Source organism: Xenia sp. Carnegie-2017, unplaced genomic scaffold (genome assembly GCF_021976095.1).
Source record: "Xenia sp. Carnegie-2017 unplaced genomic scaffold, XeniaSp_v1 HiC_scaffold_2, whole genome shotgun sequence".
NCBI classification, from domain to species: Eukaryota; Metazoa; Cnidaria; class Anthozoa; order Malacalcyonacea; family Xeniidae; genus Xenia; species Xenia sp. Carnegie-2017.
This window is the reverse complement of record NW_025813482.1, coordinates 4,548,574-4,567,902: the sequence shown is the minus strand read 5'-3', so window position 1 is coordinate 4,567,902 and position 19,329 is coordinate 4,548,574. Positions and strand designations below refer to the sequence as shown.

The window sequence follows — 19,329 nt, the reverse complement described above, 5'->3', positions numbered from 1 at the left end:
AATGTATGCATCTCTTCGCTTCGATATTATAGTGCTAATATTACTTGATTATGCCAGCATTTCTGGTCATAGAGTCATAAAAACTTTCTTGCTGCTTTTTGAGCACTCTTTGCTCGTTCTTTTGCTGTCAGCTTTCTTGGTTTTTCATTTCGTTCATTATGTGTAAAATTTCGTATCTGGATTGCTTGTCTTAACACGTTCGTCTTCTCTTGTTCCCACAGACATTTTTCACGAAAGTTATAATACAATATTTCATCGTCTGGATAGCTGCAGTGAATTAAAACGATGTTTGACATTTTTTTGTTTGTATTGTGATGATTGTCGAGAATGTTTATCCAACGATTTCATGAAATATTAGATTTTAATTTAGAAATGTACACATTACGGGGGACGCTGCAAATTTTTTCCTGTATAGCTAATGGTCAATATTTTTGCTCTCGCTATAATATCGTGACTGTGACACCCTCAACATATGGCTTAAGATGTTTTGAGATGGAGCAAGTATGGATGAAACTTGTTTTCTTTTAAGTCTGAAACTTTTATCTATTTGTGCGATAGAAGTTTGAATTTCCTTTCTCGAGCAACAACGTCGTCACTTGATCCATTGCTGCGATATTTTTCTTAGAATTCACTGTGTCAAAAATTTCAGCTCGTCTAACAAGGCAGTCGTAAATTTCTGGGAATGGTTGCACGAAGCTTGGATAACGCTATTGGATAGTAAAATTTTCAAACATATAAAGAAAGATTTTATATTTTTGTTACGACAACGAAATTCAATACTTTTAGTAGAAGTATATTTTATTTCAGTGATTGCTCTATTCAAATCTTAAATTTTTCCTTTTAAAAACGTTTTTAAGCGATTTAAAAAAATTGCTGTCCAATGGATAACGCTATTCCGGCTTAGTGAAACATGTCCCTGCTGTTTTATCTTCAAGCATTTCTACCAATAAAAGAATGTACATATTTTATTTACGTGGTGTCAGGATTTGATCTTCATAATAATAAATAGTTTCAACTCCTATAAAAACTATTTAAAAGATCCCTTAGTTAAAACAATTATGATATACCTTTTTCAAAATCTTACCTTGATTCCAATGCTAAAATATTGGCAACAAGGAGGGATTCCTTTGTGGCGTATTTAAAAAATAACTGTTTCTTGATTTGTAAAATCTTGGCTTTGCGGCTGACTAGAAGAAGTTCTCTACCTGTACAATGAAGAACTTCTCGTAAGTTCTAAAAGAAATAAGATGTCGTTACTGTCGTTTAGATCGCTAAAGTAATTGTTCGCATAAATTAACTTACAAAAACATCTCCACTCTTCATTGTTGCTATATTTAGATAAGTCACGTGTGTATTCGGGGTACCAGTAGAATATTCGTTGTGGAAGATTGTGAGTTCTTTCCTCAGTTCCATTTCAACATCATGATTTTTACGAATGATTGTTGAACGCCACTTATCTGTTTTCTTGTATGAGTGTAGACCTCCATTTCTACTCTGAGGTAAATGGTTGTAGCTTTTACCGAATGTAGAAAGTACTTCTTCTGCTCCTCCCATCTTCTTCAATTTTTCCTCTTTCTCTTTGACATTTCTGCAACAAAAAATATTTACATTGTGCAATGAACGTATTCAACCTTTAATGTCTGTATGCATGTGCTACAAATATTCTCGGTTGAAGTATCTTGATCATTTTGGAAAGTTTATTGAAAAGTTCTTAAATTATAAACAAAGTTCTTGAATTAAAAGCTTATTACAATCTTTGTATTTTCTAGAATCACTCATAATGATTCCTCAGCAACTGCTTGTTGAAAAAGAAATGTAAATTTTGTCATTTTTGAACAAAGTAGAATTTCTAGTTGTAAATACAGTTGGTATAAATTAATTTAAAGTAAATGGTTTGAACCCGGGAGTATCGTTACATGTTTGTGAATGGAGTCATGTAGATCGCCCAGGTTAGTAGAGTCCTGAGAAGGACTGTTGTTGTTGATGTTGACTGACGTTTCGACAACTTTAGCGGTAGTCATCTTCAGAGTCAAATTATCCTCAGCTCATCTTGACTCTGAAGATGACTACCGCTAAGGTTGTCGAAACGTCAGTCAACATCAACAATTACAGTCCTTCTCAGGACTCTACTAACCTGGACGATCTACATCCACAAACATGTATAAATTAATTTGTTACATTAATGCGGCATTTATTTTGCCATGCTAACGAAACCTGGTATTATAAGAGTGTTACCTTGAAACAACCCTGTAATCTTCGTCCAACTTGCTTGTGTTAGCGATCTTCCTTAAGTCAATCTGCTCAAAGAAATACTCCAGTTCATTTTTAATCTCTACTTTACCTGAGAGCGATCGTTTTTCTCTTTATCCGAGTCTGATAAAAGTGAAAGATAACAGCCACAACTACTGTTCTCGTCTTCTAGACGTCGTATGAAAAATTTTTTTGAATGTCGCGGCCTTTTATTAAAATCCATTGCTTTTATGACACTGCATTGTCCCTATAATGAAATGCATGTCCTTAAAATACATGCAATTTCTTTCGAAAAACAAAAGCGAAAATATAAATGTTTTAGAAAATAAGAGAAAACAGTTTACCTCCATACAAAAGTACATCCATTCTTCTTCATTTTTGCTGCTACGTACTATAATTTTGTTTGATTTGTACTAAAAAAACAAATGCTTCTATTCATTACTTAACCTTTACTTTATAACCATATTCGTTCCAATCATTTAGTCGGATTAGGTTAAGTTGTAAGTAGAATTTTTTGCCCTGTTTCTAGTTCAATTATCACGTCAAAAGAAAGAGAATCAACGAGAACGTTTTTTAATACATTTTAAATAGCAGTGTTAAACATACTTTATGTATTTGAGATTCCTGGCAAATGCGTTTGATTGCATCATCCCTCCAGTTTTTAAAAAGCGGCAAATGTCTACGACGTATTTACAAAAATCAATATTTAATCCAACGTTCATTTGACAACATTGATGTGCGTCACTCTCCTATATTTTATACATACCTACAAAATTCCATTTTCTCTTTCATTTCGCTTTCGTATATTTTGGAGCAAACATTTTCGAACACATCTTTATGGATAACCATGAGTTCGACATCCTCTTTTACAACGACTGAAGCTGTGCGACTTACGTTGCGCAACAGAGCAACTTCCTATGAAAACACAGATTGATAGCCGATTTACGTTGCGTTACTGGTGCCGGTTGCACGAAGCCTGAATAACGTTATCCACTGGATAGCAAAAATTTTTAAACTTGTAAAAATTGTTTTATATTTTTCTTACGACAAAGAAATTTCGTAATCTTCGAAACAATATTTTATTTCAGTGATTGTTTAGTTTGAATCTTATATTGCTTTTTAAAAGGTTTTATGAAAGTTTAAAAAAACTTGCTATCCCATTGATAACGCAATCCTGGCTTCGTGCAACCGGCTCCTGAGCAACTTCCTGGACAATCGAGGTATGTTGCGAAACAGAACAACTTGTGCACTATAAATAATTTCTTACTCCAAAAGCATCGCCCTGATGTAATGTACTGACAGTTTTATAAACTACTTTGTTTGTTTCAGCATTGAATCCTTCTATGTTAACAAACACTGAACCACTGAAAATTAAATAGAAAGCTTGTCCAATGTGACCCTTCCGTAGTATCACGCGTGGGTATCGAATTCTATAATGAATAGATTGAACATCAATGAGATTGTGTTTTGTATTATATCGATACTCGTTTTTTTTCCAGTAACTTTTACTTTATTCATAGTCTAAGTTGAGTAAAAGACTAGATTTACCGTAAAAACTTCATGGAGCGACACATGGCGAGTTGAATTCTTCGCGTAAATTTATCGTATGTGAAGAGGCCTTGCATCATTGCGTGAACTCGCATAATTTCTCCATCGGTTCTATCATTTGGACATTTTCTTAATATTACTTCCGCCCACTTCGGTACGTAAGAGTAAATCTGAAAAATGATGGTGTGAAATTTTCATTGTTTGTGGAAAGGCATTTAAATGTGGTAACAAATCTCAAACTAGACTAACATGATAAGAGGCATAGCTTTAGTTTGGTAGGTTTTGTTAAATTTAGAATTAAGGCTTCCGAAAGTTGATGGCCTTCATCGGCCGAGACCCGTGAGTTATTAGCTTAGCTACATATATTCTATTCATGAAAAGTGGTTTGTAGGTGTTCACCTGTCGTATCATATAACTAGTTAATTCTTATTCATGTTACAAACACAGTATATAGGCATGCAAGTGTCATTTTAGTTTTCAAATACCATTTGTGATTTCTGGTACAATGACTTGCTGAAAAGCACTTCTGCTGTTTCTCTTGTATGTCGTCTCTCTGCCCAAGCAATTTGTTTTTCACTTGCTGGTGCTAAATCAATCGAGTTTTGTGCCATTATGAGCCGAACTCGGCACAATAAAACCACATTTTGAAATGTTTGTTTGATCTTTGATTGAGCCTGACAATTTAAAGCATGGAAATCATCAGACGCAGAATTGTTTTATTAAAAAAATAATTAATGCTTGATTTTTCGTTGTAATATAAGAATTGATTCAATGGCTAATGTTTATTTTTTCAATAACAGACAGCGATTTGCCAATCTCTCCGAATCTTCTTAAACTATCAATCATTATGATGAATACGACTTTCGCAGGATTTGCAACTATTGTAATGTCCGACACAAAAGAAATTTCAGTCTCGTGCTTAATACTCGTGACTACATTTTTTCATTTTACCTCAATCTTCTGTGATAAGGTTGTGTATATCCAGTGAAATGTCAAATGAAGTGTAGTAATTTTTAATTGGACAACTTGGGAAATTGTAATTACTTCACAAAATTCACATTCTTCTTACCCATGATAGGTTCATAGTTCTTTGATGCTGTAAATCTCTTCTTTTGTCTAAAAGCTGGTTCCCGATCATAACATCTCCGCAATCTTGAAAAGCTTGTGGTAAATTTTTGAAATCTACGCTTTTTGTGTTCTCCTTGGCGGTTTCATACATAAGTCTATGCACTCTTCGCGAAAACGACTTTTCTCTCAAGTATGAAGTCATATCAAATGTTTTATCATTTTGCTGAAAATTTTTGCCACGTAATTGGAGTATCTCGCGTGGATTAAGAAGCTGCCGTGAGCTTGGTGGTGCTGATCTTGCTCTCAAGAGCTTTTTATTGCTGTTTTTAACATTCTGTTGTAAAGGAGTGTTTCTTGAATTGCACGATGGTTGTGTGACGAATGATTCTTCCTTTTTATTCTTGCTTACTGAACTTAAGTGGCCTGCGTCTCTTTGGTTTCTTAAACCAATCGCCGTTTCCGAACGATTTTCTTTCATCTCCATTTTCGTTTCTATCTGTAAAATGATTAAAAATATGCATTGTTTACTGCACTGAAGCTTCGTTCAGAGAGCTTTCTATATTCTATTTTCCTCGTGGTCAGCAGGATAATATTTCTCAGTTAAACCTAACCAATATATGAACCTGGTGAATATTTTGAATCTTTAAGCTGTGTGGGCTCATGCGGACCGCTTTTAGCCAATCAAAGAACAGGAAAACGAAACATTTATTTCAAAGTCCAAGAATATATATTGACTTTTTTATTCAGTAAATTTGCTATGAATCTTTCCCTCGATACTTTGAGTAAATATGCAGTAATTTTTTCCTTCGATGTATTGAACAAATTTGCAGCGATTCTTTCCATTTGAGTAAATTTGCTATGATTCTTTCCATAAGTATATTGAGTAAATATACAGCGTTAAAATTCTGTGGCTCACAATTAATTGAGTATATTTCATGAGACTTAATTGGTGAAGGTGATTTGTTTGTTTGGAAGAGTCAAAGAAATCCCTGCGTCACATATCACGTTGAAGAACAATGCTCTTATCTCTTAAAATGTGTCCAGTTCTACCTACCATCGTTTTGTAATTTTTCTTTTATAGAACTTGTTTCGTTTTTAATTACCGGCGCTGTGACTATACAATCTTTAATACTTGTCGTCAACGTTTCGGTCCGTGAACCATGGAGTCATCGACAATTCTTGCTCACGTAATAGTTTATTTCAACTTAAATTTTAATTGTTGATATACACAGTTCGTGAATTATGAATGACCGTTTGTACTGTTCAGAAAATCATTAGTCTGTACTAACGACCACTTAATGTGAATTATTCAAGTCTACGACCACATTATTACGTTGTCTTGGTTACGAAGTTCTACTTCATGCAGTATTTACAGTATAATAAATTGTTGCTTGGTAAAACTGACGCCACGAATCTTGAAGACAGCCATTTATGCAAATTGTTGCCGTTACAAATTGAAACTTTTTCATTCATTGTTAATTTACAACGCGAGGTTTGACTAAGCTCCATCTTTCACTTCTCACCGTCTATTTCCTCTTAACTTTGTCGTAAAAATGTTTCAACCAATATTTTGGTGTTCGTTGTCTTTACTAAAACTTTTAACAAAAGTGGATGACCGTAATTTTATATCATCATAGGGCTATCACAGTGATCACAAGATCGACATTAACATCCAACTTCAAGAAGGTTTTCACTCCAAATTTAGTTCAATGGCGTTGTTGGATACAAATTTGATTCGACAGGTTTATTAATTAGACCATATAAGTTATGATTTGTTTATAAAATATAAACCATATCACCGGTGAAACTTTACTAGATGAATTATTCTCATTGAATTTTTGACTTTCAAAATTATTTTCTATAATTATGTGGTGTAGTTGCGAACCAGCAGAAATTTTTTCCATTCAGCGATAGAACAATTCCCCTGAGACAGTGCTGAGTTCAGTGGTTACCTAATATCCTTTTATAATTTCATGGAAATCAACTTGCCTTCGAATAGTTGAGTCGGCATAAAAAATGATTGCGATTTTGTACTTACTCGTTATGTATGATAGAGGAGGAACCATTATTAAATAGAGTGGAAGAGAAAAATGATGAATGCAATCATTTCATGAAATCATAAAAACTGAAAGAGTACTTAGTACCAGCTTAGTAAACAGAGTCCCATCCCATGGATACATTACAATGTTATATCACCAATGCCAATGAGGTATCCCTTGAGTAGAGACTGTTTTTGATGCTGAACGGCATACCAGCAATAACAAAAGTAAAGAACAATAGCTACTCGGAGTTATCAAAACGTCCAAATTAATTTAATGAAATTCTCACTACACGCAACCATTTTATGGAACGATCTTTAGCTATGACGCCTTTACAATAAACACAACTTTAGAATGTATTATTTTCATGAAACTGTATACGAAACATTACATCGAGATCTAAACAAGAAAACTTAAATATAACATTTTAACCAACATGTAAAACACGCAACTTTATAACTAAAAAACGTCCGTCTTTCAGGTTTCAATAATTTAACACCAACTATATGTAACGCGTGATATACATCAACAACTAAAGACAAGTTTCGATGGTTCTCTCTTCTTTACACATCTGACAGTGGACTCGACAGCACCACACAAAACGGCAATTACATTTCACATTGACTACGGACACTTCTGTCTCAAAGGAACGGCCACAGCACAATTTGTTGCAGTTATCTGGTCCTTGAGAAGTGCTGTTGCATGTGCGACCTGACGTTCCCATAATTCCCCTTGAGTAATTTGGTTTGCAAAAATTTTCCGATCGCTTGAAGTATACAAGTTTTCCTTTGATTTTCTATCGTCAGAAAGCACTCTCTTTTTTGTACGCGAAGACATTTTGATTTTTGGATACAATTCTTTGCTCGTTCTGTTCCAGCGTGTTCGCGTTGGGTTTAGATAAAGATTCCAAATTTCCTCTTCGATTTTCTCCAGGTTGAATGGGAGACGCCAAATACATACTTTTTGATAGCAGATTTTCATCAAGGGTGAAACACATTGGCATTGTCGAAACACGCTTCTTTCCACGAGCTAAAAAAGGCGTATAAATGGCAAAATGATATTAAAATGAGTCTTTTGAAAGAACTACACGTTTCTTTTAACGTTAGTACAAAAAACTGGAAACAGAAAGTGAATACTCTGTACTAAATTTCTGAGAAAATATCGTTCATTCTTATACACGCAGTTACCTGAGCCAGAAAAATTAAAGGCAACCTTGCCTGAACTAAATCCAAGCATGGTGAAATATAAGTAGGAAAATGAAAACTGGTCAATTTTTTTTGATCATACAAAAAACTAAGAACATAGGAAATATAAGAGTATGATGGCATTATTTCAAACTAAGAGTGAAAATACATTCTGTGTAGCACATTCAGTATAATACAATATCATAGAAATATTTTTTTGAAGAAGTTTAAGTGGAACAAGTCAGGCTACTTTAGTTCATCAAAATTAATTTAACAACTACTTTTTACCTCGAAACCAATCATTTGATTATGTTGCTTCGCTTTTTTCTTGTGAGATCTCGCTTTATTCGGTCCCATGAAGCCTTTCGCGAGAAATTCTCCGAATTTGACGTTGGGTGAACAACCTTCCAATATTCCTGGATCACCACTCTGCTCCACCATCCCGCAGCCACAATAGGTAGTTGGCTTATCCTTACAGCCAAATGCAATACTTATCATGACACTGGCTGCAGTCAATGCGTGAACGTACGCTGTTTCTGCCGAAGCTAAATATGTTGGATGTGGATGAACGGTAAGAATATTTTTAATTTTTTTTTATCAGAAATACAAGTAATATGATTCTTTATCACAAAGATTACTCCAAACAAAGTATTAACATCTGATCACTAGTCGTCGTTACTATGAAAATGTAAAGTAGGTTTCTTTCTTTTGTGCACCATGCAGTGTGCTAACTATTGAGACGATTTGACTGAAAACACTGTTTTGCTAGTGATTTGCACATAAGCAGATATCTGCTTCAAAAATACTTACGGTTCTGAAACCTATCAAGCGTACAAATTTTAGTAGTTTTTTTATGTTTTTCAAACATCCATTCAATTATTCACTTTTTTGAGAAACCTGTTGCTTTCATACACACAGAAATATTTGCAAAACATGAAATAAAAAGTGGCTCGCTATATCACTAGTTGAAGTTAGTAGAGAACTACCTTTTCTCAGCAATCTTTCATCACTCAAGACTTGTACCCAATTCAAAGGAGAGCAGTTCCACTTGCGGTTGATAAACCTTTCTCTACATTTACTTAAGGCCGTGTTCACACCTTCTTTGATAACATCAATCATTTCGGGAAAACGATAGCAATACGATCTCTGATATTTGTTCATCCAGCTCATGTTTCTACAATATCTTCTCTTTGCATAGGGCGATCGAAAATTTTCATAGTTACTTGTCGTTTTCGCTTCATAACTGAAGACTTCAACAAAACTAGAAAAACAAAGGATTCAATTAAATTGTGTGATGAAAGTTTTTCGGCTTGTGTAATCGAAAAAGCTTATTAACTTATTTTATTGACGAAAGTTGTTTCTCCTTAACAAATTCTCTTGCACAATTTTTTTGTGCGGGCAAATCTAAAGCCAAAAACGGCAAGAAGTCAAGAACCTAGTTAGCTATAATGTTTCACGAAAAGCAATACAGTTGACGGGCATGTCTTTTTGATAGACATCTGATTTCGCGGCGTGGAAAGTGCGACCTTTGAAGTGAGTAGTTGTTTTGTTTTTCTCAAAATTGAGAGATTGAGGCAAAACATTTTAGTACAAAGAAAATTACGCTATATTTGGTTTAACAGAAAAGACTGTGTTTCAAGAATTTACTCCGGCTGGGTAGCGGCTAAAATTTCTGACGCGGTGAATCTGCCTGCATGTGCATAAGTCATGGAACCATTTTCCTTGCAGAGAATCAACGAGATTATCAAACAAGAGTGTATTACAGTCTTACTAGTAGCCTTACATACTCTTCTTAAAGCTGACTTAAAATACTATTTCTAGAACTCGTCATGCATGTTGTTGAAATCGATTGTTACTAAACATGTTATTTGCTTTCCACGTGGAGTATAACAAACATGTTTGTTTATGATTATATTTATACAGTGTGCCAAGGAAACGAGTTGTGCGTTTTTCTGTGACTTAAACCATACATACCTCAGTATAATCATCAAAAGCATCAAATGTTTTCCCATTATGTCCATTTTCAAATTTAATCTGCTGTAAAATGGCTCCGCAGGACTATAACGAAATTATTTCTTCTTCTGTAAGAAAAGCAAATTTTTGCTGGTCGTGATCAAAAAACTGTCAATTAATGACTACAGAAACGCAAAAGAAAGCAATAAAAAGTAGTTATTGTACTCTAACTTAATAATAGTACCTAACTAAAGAGCTGTCTACTTACTTACCATGTGCACCGACTCGACTGTGACCTTCTCATCAATTACTTCACTGTACAACATGTCAACATGTCATTCAATTTTTCAGAATAAATTATCAGAGATGTGAACGTTGGCAAATGTCGGTCAGAATAAGCAAGAAAAGTAAATTCTTTAAAAACAAAATTTTCAGTTAAAGCAATTATTATACTTTGACAAGGGAGTCTTCCCTAAAATTTGCGCCGTATAATTTCTTTGGTCATAGTCATTTTTTATTCACTCAGTTGTGCTTAATTCGATAACTCCCTCAAGGCTCAAAGTCAAAAGCGTGCTTTGCAATCAAGCTTTACAAACGAAGATTAAAACTACAAGAAAATATTTCATCAAAAGCAGTGCAGTGGGCACATGTTTATGTAACCACTGTTTTGTGAACATTTCCATTTTCTATCTCTACTTCTTCATTTTTGCTGGCGTTTATAGCCGTTTGTGTCCTACCAATGTTTCAAACATTTTTTTGAGTTGACAAGTTAACTTCTGATGTTTGATTGCATGGATTCGTAAATTTTCGAAGAGCCTTTATATTGACTCGTGTGTGTTGTAGTGAGCTCTTGATAGTTTTCGATTTTTTTAATTCACACAAATTCTCCGTTTACCACAGTATGGAAAACAAATATTAGTCCTACTCCACCTAATTTCTGTGTGACGCATATATCTTATAACGCACGATAACAACAGCCAGTGTTCCTAATAAGATTTTATTTCAAAATGTTTCAAATCGAGGTCTACATGAATGTAAAATACAGGCATAGGCTTCATATTTTGGTTGTAGAAACCAGGCTTTCTCGTGAAATCTCGATAAACTGTATACAAACCTAATGATGCGATCCGTGGGAGACACAACTAATATACAGGCATATGAAATTATGAAATACACAAAACCAGTGGCGTAGCCATGCGCGCAGTTTGTTCATGCTATGTAAACTTTGATTTTCACTCACTGTAAGAGCAATAAATTTCTAAGGAAATGAAAAATACTAATTTTGAGAAATTTACATGACATAATAAATATATGGGCTGGCTACGACTCTGCACCAGTACATAATGTTACAACAAACAAGATCATGCTTTTTAACAAACATATGGTCACTTTGAGAATTTTTTCACTTTACTTTTGTCTTCATAAAAGAACTTTACTGAGTGTAAATTAAAATGTTCTGAGTGTTAATCATTTTATAATTTATGTTGATATTGTGTGTAGCAGGGTTGTTAGTTTGATATTTTTTTTCTTTGGCTTCGAAAAAACAATTTGGGCATCTGGATTCCGTTTTGAATTATATTTATATTTATCTTTAATTTTAAAATTTCTTGTAAATATGTAGATCTGATGAAAAACATAAATAATGGCGTGCCTCTTATAGCATAGCTACCACGTAAATGGCATATCTAAATGATAAATTTATAGAAAATAGAAAGATGATAGTGAAGGTTTGCTTAGCTTCAGCATGACACGCTCCTGAGTTCTGATTACCATGGTAACATCCAGCCAACGTTTAAAATTTGCATATTCACCATAATTAATTTCAAAAGAACTGTGAAAAATTGAAAACAATAATAACATGCAATTGGGGCTATTGTTCATTGCAAATCAGACGCATGAAATTTCTTTTATTTTGTTGGGTTGCTTCGGGAATTTGCATAGCTAGAACTCTGGTTGAGGTTGGACTACCATTGCAGCCGAAGATGAATAAATTATTACCAGACTACACCACTTGAGCAAGCAGTAACCATGCTCCAAAGACATTCGATCTCGTAAAAATGAAAATAATACCAATAAAATGCCTTGCTTGCCTGTCTATCAAATAACCAAATGATCTGCATTCAGTCGGCTTTCGTGAACGAAAGTTTTTGCGAATAAATTCCATGATTTTGTTTGAAAATAAAAAAAACAAAGTGATATTGACGATGAATGAATGCGAGCACATCACTATGAAGAACAAGCAAAGAGAAACGAACTAGACAAAATAGCAAATCTGTGCAGAATGCAGCTCCTATCCAGCTAAGCACTGATAAAAACCATAATATTATCAAGAGGTAAAGTTGGTATAAAGTTGAAATCAAAAGAAACGCGCAAGTTTTACTTTATATGTCGGTCGAGTAATGTAAAGCAAAATTGTTAAAGGAAAACATAAACTTCAATCAGCATTAAGGTAAAGATATTTATTTTCATTATACTGAATAAGAATTTGAAAATTTAATCTATGGCATTCTCCAAAGTGATAGTTAATAAGTCTATCGCATGTACGAAAAGTTGCATACATATGGTTTTAAAATACGACTAAGTATATTGGGTGTTCAAGCTATCGGGGCAAATGAGCGTCGACAAATTCATCATCGCGCTAGACTAATTTGCCAAAATTTATCCTGAATTATCTATTGTTGGACTTCAAACGGCTCATATCTTACATTAGCTAAAACTATCTCAAATCATAACCATTCTTGGAATGAGATTTTTTTACTGAGAAGCGCATGTAAAATTGCTGCGCCAATAGGGCCTCAACAAACGTGTAAAATTGCAGCTGTCGACAACAAATTGCAGAGTCTGAAGATGACTCTGAAGATGACTACCGCTAAGGTTGTCGAAACGTCAGTCAACAACACCAAAACAGTCCTTCTCAGGACTATACCAGCCTGGACGATCTACATCTACAAAATTACATGCGCTAAACGCAATAGAAAATGTCATAAAATTTCTCGATTTCTTTTGTTTTAAATGCATTCGGCTCTTGCAAAGTTTGGCGTTTGAAATGGACCTAATGGAAGAGATGGGTTAAAACATGGCACAATAAATTAAATTGACTAATGCCAAAGCGAACGTTCAACTTCCAAATCACTGATTATTTTGTGGTCGTTGTTTTCAAACACTATTTCGTTGAAATTACTCGTCATTTATGCATTCATTCATATTCTTGCATACTTAATTTTTCAATCAATTGGTGGGTTGCAACCATCCCCTTGGGAGTAAGAGAACAATGGAATACTCGCCATGTTGGATGAAATTTGCATTGTAAATAAGGAAGATGGAAAATTCTTTGTTAAAATCATCAAACATGACAGCTGTGACGTAGCTTGTAAACCAAGAATACAGAGCGAATTTATAGGCTTTTAAAATAATTGAGATCAATGTATCCTGGGGCTAACTCTGTCTATTATGTTTGCAAATTTTTCAACATCATTTAATCAATAAATGCATCTGATCGTTGTCCTTCGATTTCTTTCTTTGGAACATATTTTCTTTATTTTCTTCAAATGATATGTTTCATGTGCTGTAATACCGATCAACATTTTCCTCATTTTAAGCATATGTACGGCCGTTACCGGTCTAAAATTGCAAAAGGGGAAAACAACACGAGCTTACATTGTGCATAATAAGTGTGGAAGACGGAGTTCGAAAAACTTGTGTTTAAAAGATGGATTAATAAGGTGTATGCTCGTCTCGGTTTCATTTGAAAATCATTGCATGGGCTGAATGAATGGCGAAAGAAAAAAGAGAGTTGATCCAAAAAAAAGAGAAAAGAGAGGGTTGATGCCTTTGATATGCAAGCTTACGACATTGGCATTCACGTTTGAAGACGAACAGCATTTTGCAACTTTTAAGACAAGCAAAGGTAATACATGAAACGATCAAGTGAAGCAAATATGAGTCGTTGACTGAACGAATCAAACAATGTGGAAATGATATCAGATATGGACAGCAAAAAACGATTGTGAAAATATTGGAGATGGTATTGATCATGATAATTTGTTGTATTATGGATGAACGTTGAGGCCTGGAGATCAGTCTTAACATGAAATAGGAAGTTTCTGGAGGAAAAAGAGAATTAAATGCGAAATTTCCAGGGAGATTCCTTATTCTTTGTTTATTGTTTTAGACCCCTATGATTATATAAATAAACAGTGCTGGTGCTAAGACGGCGGCGGCAAAAATTAATTGTAAAAAAATTATTATACAAGAAACATAGGCAATGGATAAGCTCTATACAAATGAACACAACTGGTCTTATAAAAGGGGCGGTTATTATGTAAATGAAGTGGAACATAAAGGATAAAACTGGTAGCAAATTGTTACTTACATTGAGGGCTATTGATGAAGGACATGCAATTCATGCAAAGTATAAAGGAGAAATAACATATATGACTTAGATTTTGCATTGGATTAATAAAGAGTTGAAGGAATTAGATTTGAAGACACGGAAGAAGCTGACGATGTTATAAGCGTTTCATAAGAAAAAAATGTTGGAAGACTGATTATAGTGTTCTCGATTTTGAAAAAGATTATAGAATCATGGCGTTTTTGATGCTGAAATTTGTTGAAGAAACATTACAGATGGGAGAGACAGTGAATGACTGGGAGAATCAAATAGAGACGGTTAGAAAATATATGTTTTTAAATTGATACTGTATGTGAGAAGTAAATGCATGATTGATATGTCTGAGGAAGCTGACCAGAGGTCTTGGAGGACATTTGCAAGTAGCTTAGAGTAGGTTATCCGGGAAAGAGAACTGAACATCTAGAATAATCTAAAAAATACTCAATACATGTGTGGTTTTAGACTCATTGATCGTGCAAGGGTTTATGATATGTAGACTTGGAAGAAAGTGCTGACCCTTCTATTTGATGATTTTTATTTGTGCGCTTTCGGAAGATAGAATGAATCTGAATTTAGTTTGCAAACTTTTCATGATAAATCTTGGAATTTTCAAGACCGTAGCTTGTAAACAACTATATCACAGGCATTTTTCTTATTTTTCTAGACACCTTAACAAATTTAAAGCAGTTATATCTTATTTAGAAGCTTTTTTCTTTTGCCGCTTTTATCAACCGTCTTTTTATGTTCTAAAAAGTGTGCTAATGCGAATGTAATTGAGTTTTATTTAAATTGTTTTTAGTGCTACGTTTTGTTTAATTTTATGATAGATAAATAGATAGATAAATAACTTTATTTACCTAAGCTGGTTTCGTCAGCAAAAGCTTGTTTCCACGATACTGACGATAGGCGTGTAAAATATAAAATACAGAAATTGTAAGTGTAGCCATAAGTGCAAACGTAACTGAAATATAAGATGATTTATACAATACTATAAAAGATTGACATGCAAAACTTGAAGATGAGATATTTAAAAACATAATACAATATTTACAACCGATGAGTAACAATTTTTTTTTCAAAAGAGAAACACGCTTTACACTCTCTCAAGGCAAAGACCTCCATAGGGCAGTTCCATCATACTTTTTTTCATATCATTATAGTACGTGGTATAGGCAAATGAACTAAGTTGTGGATCCCACGAAGATTATAGTTTAAAAGTTCATTTTTGAAAGTAAATAAGCCTCGTAGGCAATTTGGCCTAGTGTTATTTAGGGTTTTGACTTTTGAACTGCATTTATGCTTTCCTATTAAACCACTGCTATTTTAAAGGTTTCAAATCTAAAGCATTTAAGGCAGTTTCTTGACTACATTCATTCGGCAAATTTGCTATTAAACGTGTTTCTGTATTTTGAAGTTTTTGTAAACGTTTAGACTGATTTTCCCCCAAAACAGTCCAAACTTTGCAACGATAATTGAAACATGGATACGCATATTATATAGCGTAAATAAGGCTGTGATCGCTCATTCCTGTGTGAATAACACCTCTACTTGAGATTTTATTTAGTTGATTTTTTATTAAATGATCAATTAGTGTGGAGCATGACTTGGTCATTCTAGTTGGTTCATTTATTCGTTGAGATAATTGGTAAACTTAAGCAGTGATGTTAGTTTCTTTGTTTGGTGATCACTATTTAACTTAAGGCTCTTTTTCACTAATACCAAAGTGCTCTCGATGCAAGCTTGTGAGTCGGTTCGCGCGATCAAAAAATTTTGTTCATATAATTTAACTATGCTTCAGATCATGGTAAGCTCGCTGCGAGTAACTCGCAGGCACTCGCAGCGAGCTTGCAAGTACGTTTTGCTATGAGTGGAAAAGAGCCTTTAGAAAGGTCACAGAGTTTAAGTCTCCCAGAAAATAAAATTTTTTGTATTCATTGTCAATTTTTTGTAAGAGATCTTCAAAATGATTGAAAAACTCAAATGGTGTGTCAGGTAGTCTGTAAACTGTAAAACAATAAAAGGTCTACTGTGGGGTTTATTAATTTCAATACCTTCAACACCAGCTGGCATAAGATCTAGTTAAGCATTTAGTTTGTTCTTGTGTTCCATTTGTTTGTCTGCCAGTTCTACAGCCAACAAAGATACGTATTTTTGTCCAGTTTTATGGACCCAATAATTTGCATAGTCCTGCTGAGCGGAAGAAAGCGCTGTGTGGAGACATACCAAATACCTTAGCCATATAGCAAACTTTCACAATCATCGAAGCATATCAGAATTACATGAAGCTTTTTTTTGTAGTTGTAGCTGGTAATCGAATTAGAACATGTGTTTATTTGATTGTATTCGTCGTATATATGCCAGACGCAGAATTGCGACTTATTCAAACCGCACACCTTTTGTGGCAAAGACTGAAGATTGTGAATATGAAAGCTTGCTTCCACGTCATCAAACAGTTCAAATTGAACATTTATCTCCTCATTCACCTGCTATTGATTGTCAACAATCGACAACGTTAAAACGTACAGCAAATGATATCAACTACAATGTAACAAGAGCTCCAAGTTATGCTTCTCAGGCTAAATCAAAACCGAATGAAAAACCGCAAACTGTTTTCAAACCAAATTTGGTGAGTGATTTTAAAAGAAATGAAAAGGCGAATTCATATGACAATGATAACGGTAGAGCCTCCAGCACTATTGTTGATCGAAAAGAACAAAGACGAAGAGCTGCAGAGTTTGAATATTCTCAGAATAATACTTGCTACACAGTATTGCCTCGTAAAATTGTGACTTATCACTTGAAAACTTTTAGTTTAAGATTGACAAATCCCCCTAAGGATAGGCATTTTAGAGCAGAAGATAACATTCTATACCACAACCAAAGGACTGAATGTCATGTTGTCGTTCATGACCAGTACAACGCAGAAATTAATATAAAAAAGGCTCAAGTAAGAAGCGATTCACGACAAGTTTATTTTGGTAATGTCAAAGCTCTGAAACATTTATACTTCAACATTAAATGTGATGTAACAGGAAAGATTTCTATCATCTTAAACATTAACGACAGTCACGTTCTTACAAAGGACTTCATTGTATCATTTAACCCATGCTCAACATCGTTGTCAGAAATGACCATCCATAAAATTGATCTGACATCAAAGGAATTTACTTATCGACTTCATCTTTTTGATGTATTTGGTGTTGAAGTACCAATGAATTCGAATGCATCTTTTCGCCTACATGAATGTTTCTCTTCTAGCAACAATGGTAAAATATTGGAAGTGTGTAAAGTCTCAGACGATGAAATGTATCAGCTATGCTATGATATTAGAGTGACAGGAGAACGACCTTTGTTAAGTAATTTTCAGCTTCACATAAATGGTGACTACGTGAATGTTGCACAAAAATACAAGTTTACTCAAGAGGAATTGGAGGAAATTGATAAACTTGAAGATGACGAACACGAGCTGGCAGAAGAAGTTTTTCTTGATGACAACGACGAATTTGCTATACCTTTGACAAATGGCAAAGACGAAGGGCGTTTTGTGGCATATGATGAAGATGATTGTAAACTTCAATTGCATAATGGAAAGAACTACAAACTTGTTTGTAGAAATATCACAAAACACGATATTATGACTTCAAACGGGATGAAGGACTTCGCGTATATAAACAATATCAAAAGAGTGTTACAAATAAACGATCGTTTGGAGATTGAGCAATTTTCAGATGGCGTTATTATACATCTTCCAAATGCAAAGAGAGAATTACTGAGAAGTTCAAAGAAGTTAGTGGGTTATCTTCTTTGTGGTTTGTATTACAGACGAAAAGCATCTGAAATTGCCAAAATTCGAATGATTTGGAAGAACAGGTTGAATACTATCAATGACATCATATTGTTGACTCCGAAATCTCCAAGCCATGCTCTGTGTATGTATTTTAAAGATTTCTTTGGTGCATTAATGAATCAATATAATCGAGCTGCGTGTGACAAAATATTTACATTTTTCAACATTTGTCGATTGAAGTGTGAAGTTGATCTTCATGGTCTTCTTGTTGCTGATGAAGAAGCACTGGAACAACTGAGATTGAATTTGATGATCGCACATTTAAACCGCGATGTTGTCGTTGCTATTCTTCAAAGATACAATATTTTCTGCAGGAAAAGAGGTCGGGAAAAAATGATTTTGAGACAAAAATTTAACATAGGATCGATACCTAACAGTATCATTGAAATGTCGTATGAAAATCAAATGCCCAGCAGTGATGATAGAAAAGATGTGGAAACCATTATAAAAGAGTGTAGAAAAGAAAGTGATGAAGCTATTCGTAAACTGGAAGAGTACATAGACAAATATAATGTTGAGGAGGCAATGCAAAGTAAAACTCCTTGGTTAGAGATCATTGTTGGCGCTGGTCGACATGGAAAGATACCAAACAAGCAAAATATTCGACCCAAAGTTGAAAAGTTCCTTGAAGAAAGAAAATTAAACTTTGCATTAGTAAACAAAGGCTCGCTTGTTATCACATATAAAAGATATGAGGGTCCACAGCCTTGCTTTGGTGAGTATTATTGTGCTAATTGTGACCGTTTTTGGTCAAGTAGCAAAAGTTATGTTGGGAAGTATCAGAAATGCAAAGATTGCCGAGAAGACTGTTGGCCAGTAAAACAACGAGAGAAAAAGATAGTTTCTGATTATTCTCGTGAAGGCAAAAGACCTAGGAAATGTCAAAATAGGCGTCATGAATCAAGTCTTTGTCAACAATGTCAGGATTTAGGTCGTCCTTGTAATGAGTATGACAGTGATGAATCAGATTATTAAAGAGATTGAAATCAAGAGTCAAGTGTTGGACGTGTCAGATAGTTTTGCGTATTTTTTTATTTACACGCTTACATA

The 19,329-nt window shown here is 34.3% G+C and overlaps 2 protein-coding genes across 2 annotated transcripts; both read right to left on the bottom strand.

Annotated features, from left to right (window-relative positions):
• Positions 1-74: 74 nt before the first annotated feature.
• On the bottom strand, positions 75-5,350 carry LOC124440505 (cyclic nucleotide-binding domain-containing protein 2-like). Its single transcript, XM_046990897.1, is given in 12 exon segments — positions 75-267; positions 1,085-1,233; positions 1,303-1,588; positions 2,236-2,333; positions 2,336-2,497; positions 2,595-2,663; positions 2,857-2,929; positions 3,017-3,165; positions 3,518-3,680; positions 3,799-3,968; positions 4,284-4,472; positions 4,868-5,350. Coding segments are annotated over 12 exon segments (2,184 nt in total).
• Positions 5,351-7,455: 2,105 nt separating this feature from the next.
• Positions 7,456-10,360, bottom strand: LOC124440193 (protein Wnt-3a-like). Its single transcript, XM_046990524.1, has 4 exons — positions 10,064-10,360; positions 9,076-9,350; positions 8,378-8,634; positions 7,456-7,934 (listed from the first exon to the last, which is right to left on the bottom strand). The coding sequence occupies exons 1-4, from the start codon at positions 10,108-10,110 to the stop codon at positions 7,530-7,532; spliced, it is 984 nt and encodes a 327-aa protein (XP_046846480.1). The 5' UTR covers positions 10,111-10,360; the 3' UTR covers positions 7,456-7,529.
• Positions 10,361-19,329: the final 8,969 nt, after the last annotated feature.

What these genes read in the sequence shown, in the direction of transcription:
- LOC124440193 (XM_046990524.1), bottom strand. Translation starts at nt 10,110, where the DNA reads ATGGACATAATGGGAAAACATTTGATGCTTTTGATGATTATACTGAG. An exon ending in CTTTTGATGATTATACTGAG is followed by an intron (nt 9,351 to 10,063) that starts GTATGTATGGTT and finishes TTGTTTTTCTAG; the next exon opens with TTTTGTTGAAGTCTTCAGTT. An exon ending in ATCAAATGATTGGTTTCGAG is followed by an intron (nt 7,935 to 8,377) that starts GTAAAAAGTAGT and finishes CGCCTTTTTTAG; the next exon opens with CTCGTGGAAAGAAGCGTGTT.